Source organism: Canis lupus, chromosome 29 (genome assembly GCF_011100685.1).
Source record: "Canis lupus familiaris isolate Mischka breed German Shepherd chromosome 29, alternate assembly UU_Cfam_GSD_1.0, whole genome shotgun sequence".
NCBI lineage: Eukaryota > Metazoa > Chordata > Mammalia > Carnivora > Canidae > Canis > Canis lupus.
Window position 1 is genome coordinate 26,825,701 of NC_049250.1, and position 10,674 is coordinate 26,836,374.

The 10,674-nt window shown below is 34.9% G+C and overlaps 1 protein-coding gene across 2 annotated transcripts in view; it reads left to right on the forward strand.

Moving 5' to 3' along the window:
• PKIA (cAMP-dependent protein kinase inhibitor alpha) overlaps positions 1 to 9,672 on the forward strand; it is a 96,038-nt gene extending 86,366 nt beyond the window's left edge. For both annotated transcript variants that reach the window (XM_038579577.1, XM_038579575.1), the window contains 2 exons: positions 2,943 to 3,120; positions 6,147 to 9,672. In XM_038579577.1, the coding sequence (XP_038435505.1) occupies positions 2,970 to 3,120; positions 6,147 to 6,226 (231 nt within the window). In that variant the 5' untranslated portion in view covers positions 2,943 to 2,969 and the 3' untranslated portion in view covers positions 6,227 to 9,672. The remainder of the gene's footprint in view (positions 1 to 2,942; positions 3,121 to 6,146) is intronic.
• The last annotated feature ends 1,002 nt before the right edge of the window (positions 9,673 to 10,674 follow it).

Consider the following 10,674-nt stretch of genomic DNA (forward strand, 5'->3'; position numbering starts at 1 on the left):
AAGAATATTTGGTTAAATGATTGGAGTTTTTTGTTGTTGGTTTTGATTTTTGGTTTTTGTTTATTTAGTAAGAGGACTTGAACATGCTTATAGACTTATGGGAAAATGCAGAGGATAAAGAAGAAATTATTATTGAGGAAAAAATAATGGATGGAGCAAGGTCCTACAGGAGGTGACAGGAAATAGAATTAATATCATATCTTAGAAAGAAAGAGCCTAGGTCATCCAGAAAAGAAGAAATAATGTTTTACAGAGAAATGTGTTTGAGAGAGGAAGAAATTTAAAAGAATTTGCAGTAGATGTCCTATGTCTTCTCAGAGAAGGAAGATGCAAAGTCATCTCTTAATGCAGGTGGTATCTGGTTGTGTGGCCTGGAAAGCATTTGGAATCCTTCCCACAGAGAAAAGCATATGAAAGAGTCAACTAGAGGTGAACTAAAGAATTTCTGAACAACTCAGAGTGTATACTAATAATAGAATCGAAAATTTCTAGTTGAGCCAACTGGCACAATTTTGTGACTTTTTCTGGTAACACTCAGTTACCCAGTTAATGAAATCAGAGAAAGTGCTCCATACTGTTTTCCTAGGTGAAGCTTATTAGGAAGATCAAAGTGACAGTAGGTCAAAGGAACTTTTTGATGCCAATAAGAAGTTACATGAAATTGGTCAGCAACTGATCCAGACTGGATCTAGAGGAAGCTTAATAAGGATTAAAGGAATTAAAAATATAATCAGTGTGAAGAACAGATTCATTAAGAAAAAAAGAATAAGTGGGAAAAAAGAATAGGTGGTTATGGCTATGAAAGAAATCTCCAAACTCAAAATTTTTGAAATGAGATATTTTTAAGTGATCATTGTTTTTACATCTTCGCTTGAAGTGCAATTAAGCATCATGCCATTCAGCTGTCCTATTACTTATTAGAAAATGGAAGACCAAGAGGTCAAGTGATTTTCCAAATAATCTTCTGAGGAGCATTTTGAAATTTTAAGTAAAATAATAGTCATTAAATCATATTCCCTTAAAAATAATAGTAGATATAGTTGAGTGAATGGAAACCAATGTTACTGATAATATAATCACAGTAAGTAGGTCGCATACATATTTTTCCCATTTCAAATGTATATTATGCTATTCTTCCCTCCTTCCTGTTTCAGCTTCCTCTTAAAGAAGAGAAAATATAAGTTTTCTCTAGATTGAATTAGTAGCTCCCTCATCAATTATGCATTGGGGGAACTAAGTCTAAAAGAATGTGCTACTGACTGCTTTCCTAAATTGCAGTGTAGATGGCATCAAGTTATTTCAGAGTGTGTGCATGCCATGATGATGTATGGGTTCCAACTTTTACTTCCCCCGTATTTCTTATCTTTTTTTGAAAAGATTTTATTTATTTATTCATGAGAGACAAAGAGAGAGAGAGGCAGAGACACAGGCAGAGGGAGAAGCAGGCTCCATGCAGGAAGCCCGATGTGGGACTCGATCCCAGGATCACACCCTGGGATGAAGGCAGCGCTAAACCGCTGAGCCACCCAGGCTGCCCATATTTCTTATCTTTTGAAAAGATTCCTTTCTCTTGATTATTGATATGTTCTTAATCTTAAACTATAAAAAATGTAATTGGAATAGGAGGGAAATGATTTCACTTTAAAATTATGTTTAGACAATACAACAGAAATTTATTATTTCTTCTATCCATCTTTCTTTTGATTTTTAGGGAAGAACATAAATTTAAACAGAAAAAAACTAAAGATTTGGTTTTGGTAGTTTTTTGTTAATGCATATATCATATTTTACCCTGAGGGACACCTGGGTGGTTCAGTGGTTGAGTGTCTGCCTTTGGCTCAGGTTGTGATCCTGGGGTCCTGGGATTGAGTCCCACATCGGGCTCCCTGCAGGGAACCTACTTCTCCCCAGGCCTATGTCTCTGACTCTCTCTCTCTCTTTCTCTCTGTGTGCCTCATGAATAAATAAATAAATAAAATCGTTTTAAAAAAGTACCTTGAAAATATTTTATTTCATTGAGTCTTTAAGCATATATATTACAAGTTTGGAAAAGTCACTTTCATTGGCTTTTTTTTTTTTTTTTTTAGGGTGGGAGGGGCAGAGGGAGAGGGAGAAAAAGAATCTTAAACAGGCTTCACACTGGGGTTGATCTCACAACCCTGAAATCATGACCTGAGCTGAAATCAAGAGTGTGATTTAACCGATTAAGCCACCCAGGCACCCCTCATTGACTCCTTTTTAAACTTGAACATTTTATTTCAAAGATTCAGTCAAGAAAGATTGTTATTCCTCTCAAGCAATGACTTAACTAGGGGGCCAAAGGGAGCCATCCTCCTGGACTTGGAGCAGTTATTTGGTCACTGACATTGCTTAGAATTGCTTGCACATGGTGATGATAAAAAGCAAACTGAATTTTGGTTAATTTCATTATTAGACTCTGCAGACAATGTACTTGCATTCTGCTTATCTCTAGGATGGACCACTTCCATTCTGCTCCCAACCTTGGTATGCTACTGATCTCAGGTTCTTCTTTCTGCCTTTGAAGACTGACTGAAATAGTATTAGAGAAGGAGAATTTTATGATCTAAACCAGGTGTCCACAAATTATGGTATTCAGGCCAAATCTGATCCTATTATTATTTTTGCAAATACAGTTTGTTTGACATTTAATGTAATTACTTTAACTACTTTTGCACTACAACCACAAAACTGAGTAGCTGGAATAGAGACCATTTAGCCCTCAAAGCCTAATTTATTTACCATCAGGCCTTTACAGAAAAAAATTCCCTGATGTTTGATCAAGGATTAAAGCATTACTTGCTCTGTGGACACCTAAGCAAGACCATTATTTCACGTTCAGATTGTAGGCCAATAATTTAATAAGTGTCTTTGTTAAATGTTACCATTCACCAACCTTATATTAGTTTTTCTTTGTTTTGTAGTCCCTGCTATGTGGATATTTGTTAGCAATGACTGATGTGGAAACTACATATGCAGATTTCATTGCTTCAGGAAGAACAGGTAGAAGAAATGCAATACATGATATCCTGGTTTCCTCTGCAAGTGGCAACAGCAATGAATTAGCCTTGAAATTAGCAGGTCTTGATATCAACAAGACAGGTGAGTTGCTTGACACACATCTCTCTCTGAACATGGGATGATTTGTAGCATTTCACTAAGTAGGATTAAAACATGAAAAATCACCTTTGAAAGTAATTTAGTAGAGTTATAAACAGTCTAAGGAAGATAAGTCAGGGACTAATCTCTTAATCACTCATACTCCATTTTCAATGACTCTTCTTTATAGGGTTTCCCACTCAAATGCAGAATCCTTAATCTTATTTTGGTAATGCAATCAATAAAACACATAGGTTTTTTAAAAAAATCCTAATCTCTATAAAAGCTCTGAAATTTCTATATAGAATATTTAACAAAATTGGAGCCCTTCAATATCGGCCATCTGTAATATTTCAATAACCATTTCAAAGGCACAGCGTCTCTGGGACCAATTCTATTGAAAAATGGAAGTAAAATTACATCAGTGTCTTTGGTAAAAAGGTCTTACAGTTTTCTTTTCATGATAGAACTAGTGTGTGGAAAATTTGTCTTATTATTGGGCCTTGCACTCTTCCTACCTAAGTAATCAGACTTTACCAATGAAAAAGTAAAACAAGTTTGTAATATCAAAGTATTTCTGAGTATTTCAATAAATCCCAATAGTTCTTTCATTCATAGCTTTTGCAAGATTTAAAACTGGATGTCTTTCCCTAACAAATCTTGTGTAAAAATAACCTTTAAAAGTGAAAAAAAGGAGTTTACCACAGAGGAACCACAAAGTTGTGTACATGAAAAGCACTTAGGAGTTTCTGACTCATGGTAACCACTCAGTACTTCTTTGCTATTAGAATTTTTATGATGGTAAAGCTTTCTGGTTATTGGAAAACGGAGTCAGAGTTTTATGTTAATGAAACAGCTAAACAACATTACCCTAAAATACCTAGGGATAGTACTTTATTCAATGGCTAAGGGTCAGCAGGTCACAGATTGGTCTTTTCAAATTCAAATTGAAAATAAAACTTTACTACCACCACCTTGGAAATATACAGGCTTATGCATACTTTAGGTTTGGTTGTTTCTCTGTTATTTACTACTAGAAGTTACTTAGGAAAGCAGCTGTCAGAAAGGACTTAGGGAATTATTGCAATTTGGTTGCATGAAGTAAGTAAAATTTTTTCTGTGGTCTTTGAGAGTTTGCTAATTTCTTTTATGAGATTTATATTTTTATTTGTAAATAATATTCTATTTTAAATAATCTGCATTAATTTTAGACACCTCTAATATTATTGATAGAGCAGTTCTATTTCTTCCTCTTCAGTCTTCGCTGAAATTAAGACTCATCAGCATTAAGACCTAGCTTATACAAGAGAATATATTAAATTATATAACAAGTGAAATAAATTCATTTCATATTAATAAATATAATAAAATAATTATATTTTATATTAGCAGTATTATTAAACAAGTTAAATTAATTAAAATATCTTTATGCTATCAAATGTCTTCTTTTCTAAACATTTCTATATTTTAATTACTATTCTCCAGGCTCCTAAAAATTTTTGTTTCTCTTCAAATCCTAAAGTCCAGCAACAGGCAAAATATAAACAGTAGTAACTTTTTTATTATTCTAAGTACAAAGAACTAAATATAGTAACTGCAATTATGACAAATATATAATGACAAATGCAATATCAATGGCTGAATATTATGAGGGACTTCTATAATTCTTGAGTGTTTCAACTTCTTTTTAGTTTATACTCAACAATATTGCTGTCCCATGTTTATTTCAACTTTCTAACAAGCACCTATTTAGCCACGAATCTGTGACTGCAGCATTATGCTAAGCTGTGAGAAGAGTTCTCAGACACCTAGAAAGTTCCAAGCTCCATGGAAGTCAAATTCCTCATCTTGTATTTATGCAGTCAGTTTCATCCTTAAATATTCTTCTGTCTTGTATCTGCCCTAATTTGACTTCATTCTTTTGGTTACCAAGAGCTTTTCATATTTATCAAGTTTTTGTTGTATGCTAATCTACACATTTCAGATTCAGGCCATCTACACATTTTGGGAGGCTATTCATTGCTGTAATAATGAAAGTAGTTTGTGAACATGATATATAATGCCTGGTTATACTCTGAAAACCCCTTTAGGAACAGAATATGTATATTTATGTAGAACTGCCTTTAATTTCCTTAAAGTATAGTATCTGGTGAAATGTTTTGTGTATACTCATTAAGAATAAAGGAGAAATTGCCTCTTAACACATCCATTTAAAGAATGGAACAGCCTACTCACCTCTATCTATTTGAATTATGGTAACAAACACTCAGCAAATATTGATATAGTTTATGTTCTTCAAGGGCAGACTGGAGGCCATAACTACTGGCCAGAGACCCATGAGCTAACATAATGTCCCTTCATCTTGTACTGTTGCTTTTAATTTTTTTTAAGATTTTATTTATTTATTCATGAGAAACACACAGAGAGAGAGAAGCAGAGACACAGGCAGAGAGAGAAGCAGGCTCCACGCAGGGAGCCTGATATAGGACTAGATCCCGGGTCTCCAGGACCATACCCTGGGCTGAAGGCAGCGCTAAACCGCAGAGCCACCCAGGGTAAAGTAACGAAACATCTGAGAAAGCAGGTGGGTTCTCGACAAGTAATATAAATAATGTAAAATGCAATTTTAAATATTTCTTAAAATAAGACAGGAGTGAAATAGTAAACTTGCTTCCCATTCTGATTTCTGCCTAAAATCACTTTCAATTTCTGCAACCTGTGAAACTCTAAGTGTCAAAACCTGGCCTTGAGATTTCCTAGCTATTTATCAAAAGCATAGGTGATCACTAAGCACTGTATAAATTATTATTTTGTTTTTGAGCTATGCTGTCCCTAGTTCACAGAACCAGAATTAGCCAGCCTTTGAAACACTAATTGAAGAATTGATTATCAATAAAATACACTTGTCTCTATGAGAACTTCAGACTTTTTGAGTATCTCTTAAATTCCCAATATGATATCTTAAGAGTCAGTAAATATAGACAATAGTTTTTACTTTGCCTTTATCTTTTTCTCATTGTCTCTTACAGAAGGTGAAGAAGATGCACAACGAAGTTCCACAGAACAAAGTGGGGAAGCCCAGGGAGAAGCAGCAAAATCTGAAAGCTAAAGCCCACTTTGATAACTTCAGCAACATCTGACAATGTCTCAAATCTCCAGGCCTGGCTGGAATGCATTTGTTTCCATGAGTGAAAAAGGGGGGGGAAATATAGCTGTGCTGCATTGTAGGAATCTGCTCATTATCATGTTAAAAATGGGGGCAGAGGTTGTGGCTGCAGACAGACTTTTCTCTACCTCTGTCATTAGCAATGGTTGAAATCATGTGGCTTGTGTTTGGATGTCATTTTTGTATGGATCTTTTCACTTGACCATATGACAAAATGCTTGTAGAGAGTAGCACTGACCTAGATGATGATTCTTCCTGTAGCATCTGGCCCCTCACAATGTCAGAGGATTTAATTGTGTCTAATTGCAAAAGGTTGGTTGAACCCCAGAGTTTAAATATCTCTGGTCCAAGTATTCACCCAGTAAAAGAACCATCCAGAAAGCACTGTTTTTTAGCATTATGTATCTGTGTGTTCCTGCTGTGTTATTTACACTGTTTTGTATTGTATAATAGATGCTCAGCACTGCCCCCTTCTTTGATTGCTTATGAGAAACAAAAATAATGTATGTTACTGTGAATTTTTATACCACTCATTTTTAAAAGGGCTGCCTTTTTCCTTCTCCACAGTGTGGTGGTGTACACAGGATAGATCGCACTTTTTTTTTAACTTAATCTTTCCCCATGATTCACTGTTGGTGAATTTATTAAGTCTAACCAATGAATTAAGACTCTTTTGCTCTATTATACAGGCATTTGAAACTATCTGTTAATGTGAATTTTACTTGAATTCAGTCTGTTTGGTGTCTGCACAGACCAGAATTCAATATGCAAATTTTGTTTTATTTTCAATTGGAGAACTTTTCCCAACTAATATATTTTTTTAAAGTTTTTAATTATGAGGATTTTGGATAATCAAGATGGTGGGAAAGATAAAACAAGATAATATTAAGAACGGGAAACATTTTGTTCTTATGGAATCAAACTTCTCAATGCTGTATGCTACTATTTAAATTTGGAGGACAACTTATCTGCATGGAGCTGTAACAGATGGAAAAAATTATCTTGCAATCATGTGGACACCAATCACAAAAGTAAAGCCCTTGCATTGTGTTTTTCATGTCTTTTTTCAGCCCTATCAGATACAAATGTTATTATGCACTTTTTAATGTTTGTAAACTTTTACTAACAATTAGTGTGAATTGCATTCTGATACAATAATAATTATCATTAGAAGCTAACAAAATACTGTTGATAGCCTCTGCTGTGTTTTGACATCATGGTTCATCTATGGAAAGTTTCTGTGAGCTATGTAATCCCATTGGTCAGTATTATAAAATCATTTATCAGTAGTAATAAATAAGGAACCAGTAATATGCCAATGGCTCATGGATAACTGGACAAATAACAGATAACAGGAAGACCCTTTACAATAAATACCCCACTTAATTATCCTCAAGGTCTTAGAGATAGTCCCATGTGAGGTAGGTTAAGCAGCATTTCCACAGATAATCTCCATGGACATACTGGGAATTCAGCCCTCTTCTGTAGCTGCTTATAGGATAAAAGGCCAGTTTGCCCTCATTTCCCCTTATAGTATTTTCCAAATAAGTAGGATAAGGGTGGGTATCATTTGGTTCTCAATCAGATATTACTAGAAAAAAATGTTAATAGAATGAGTCTCTCAGAAAATAGAAGGAAGACTAAATAGTAGAGTACTTCATTCTAACCAGTTAGGGTCCAAAATCTCACGTTAAAATTCAAATAAATCCACCTGTTAATAGACTTACAAGTGGGAAGAGAGGTTCCTAAGCTTTTTTAGACAATCTCTGGTAGTCCATTTAAAACATCCAACCCATAAAATCACTTTTTCAATATCCTCATTTACTATCCTCATGGCTTTCTTGTGAATCTAGATAAAGTTCTCTCCATCCTTAAAGTTGTGGAATTCCAAACTGATTACCTGTGATTTTGTTAAGTTTAGGACTAGTGCTGAGTGTATGTGGAGAGTTTATATTCCTATGTGATATACTATTATTAATGCATGTGGTGTCATGCTTGTCTTTGAATATATAATAGTGCTAAATTGCAAAGTCATATGGAGCTTTTGAATTATTTTGACCTTTTACTGCTACTTTGTCTGCTATATTCAAACCCTGAGGCATTCCCAAGCTAGAAGATAAAAATCAACTTTCCAAAATGTCCACATCCTATAAATGTTGCTCAGCAAAAGTCCACAGTGTCTTCCAAATTATATTGTAATATCTTTTACTTGCAAGTCAGTAATATACATGGGATTGAATTTTTAAGGAGAAAAGGAAAGGGCGGAAAACTAAGGCATTAGGTTGAGAATATGCAGTGAGTGCCTACTAACCAATGGACATTATGCTAATCACTTCCTAGCACATTTTCTCACATTTTATTTTTTCTCCTTATATAATTTGATTAAAGAGGTAGTGTTATCCCATTTCACAGATTAAGAAATTAAGGCTTAATAAGGTATAACTTTTCAAGTTTAAAGAGCTAATAAATGATGAAATTAGATTTGAACCTATTTTTATCTGTTTCCAAGGAGCTTTCTACTGCACATGCCATAAAACTAAGCTAATTATAGAGCATCTTTATCTGTAAGGGAACATTTAGAGATGAACTGGTTCAACCTCCATATTTTAGAGAGGGAAGTGACTCTTGGAAGAGGAAATTGTCTTTCTCAAGGTTACCTAGAAGAGAAATGACACAGATGTGACCAGACCATTGATAGTGCACTTAAAAAAAAAAAAAAAAAAAAAAAAAAAAAGAAATTCAAGTAGAATTTATTTTGTGTGTTATACTCCCCCAAAATATTTTTCTGACATATAGTCTATGAATTTAGCATGGTTCAGAATTTTTTGTGACATGCTACTCATTTTGTTTAATTAACTAAAAATAGGAAAATTTCAGTTTTCAGCTCATTTGTCATAGATATGAACTTGTCAAATTTACCTTCTATTAATTATAAACATCCTATGCCAACATACTGTTCTCATAGTCCATAGAAATGTTTTTCTAATATATAACAGGCAGTCTTCAATTTTTAGGCAACACTCCAAGAACTGCTCACTGTAAATGCTCTACACTTGAGTCTTACTCAGACACAGTGAAAATGCACCATTTTTGAAGACGAATGATATTGCTCTTTCTCTTCAGAGAAGCAATAATGGGTAAAGAAATGTAACTGCTAGGTAGCCAAGCTTCTGAGTGAAGCTTGTGACAATAGGAAGACAATGTATAGTTATCAAGTAAATACAGGAAAGCATCTATGATTTATGATGTCTTAATAGGCCCCAAATTGTTCTTTAATTAAAGGGTGGCAGTCTCTGAAGTAATTTGTGAGCTTGTATGACTTTTGTATTTAGTAATGTTGCATGCTCACATAATTGATATTAAAAGTAATACATTTTTTCTGAAATGTGCACAGTCTATTAAGAGTATTTATTGAACATACACTATGTATTTGATGCTTGAGAAAGTGCTGCGAGTGAGAAAGGAGAAATTCAAAGCCTCAGCCATCCTGTGGTAGACATACCAGTATTCTGGCCTCACTTTTTCTGGGCCTTAACTCCAATAATTTTCACCTGCACTTCCATTCTGGTAGCCCACTTCCTGGACTTCATCATCTATCAGAGCCAACTCTTACATCCTACACCCCTATGGTTTTCACTTGCTCATCTGCAGGGCAGTGATTTTGAATCAGGAAAAAGATCAGTGTTTATCAGAATCCCTTGAAGGTTTTACAACACTCCTTCCTCCACCCATATACATCCTCTTTATCTCTCTCTCTCTCTCTCACACACACACACACACACACACACACACTTCCCCTTGAGAACACTCCCTGTGCAACTTTGTCATTTTTTTCTGCCGCCGCCCCCCCACCACCACCACCGCCCTCACCCTCACCACCTGAGAACCACTAATTTGGAAAAACTGCAAAGTTTCCAGACGCTCCAGCTCTATTTATGCCACTGAAAAGTTTTAAAATGAGTCAGTAACAAAATGGAATGCTCACAGGCACCCATGGTTTTACTATACTGAGGATAACATCTTGGGGTAGAAAAGCAGAGAGTTTAATTTCTTTTATTGGGTGGTGTCTCTTTTCATTATATTATTTTTATCACATAAAGGCAGTAAGGACCTAGGAGAAAGTAACATCAAATAATACCCTGAGTTCAGGCAAGGTCTTAGGCAGAAGTGGTAAAAGAGGATGTAAATCTTGAGGCTCATTTTACTTAGGTCACAAGGATAAAACACTACACAGGGATTTGGAACAAAATGCTAGCCAGTGGGAAACAAATTTGTATTTTCTCTGGTGTTTCTTCTCTTTACATATTTGTTGTCTCTATCTAGGCCGGAATGTAGGGATTTGGGATCCTGGCTATCTCTCACTACGAAGTCAAAATTAACAAAACTATCTG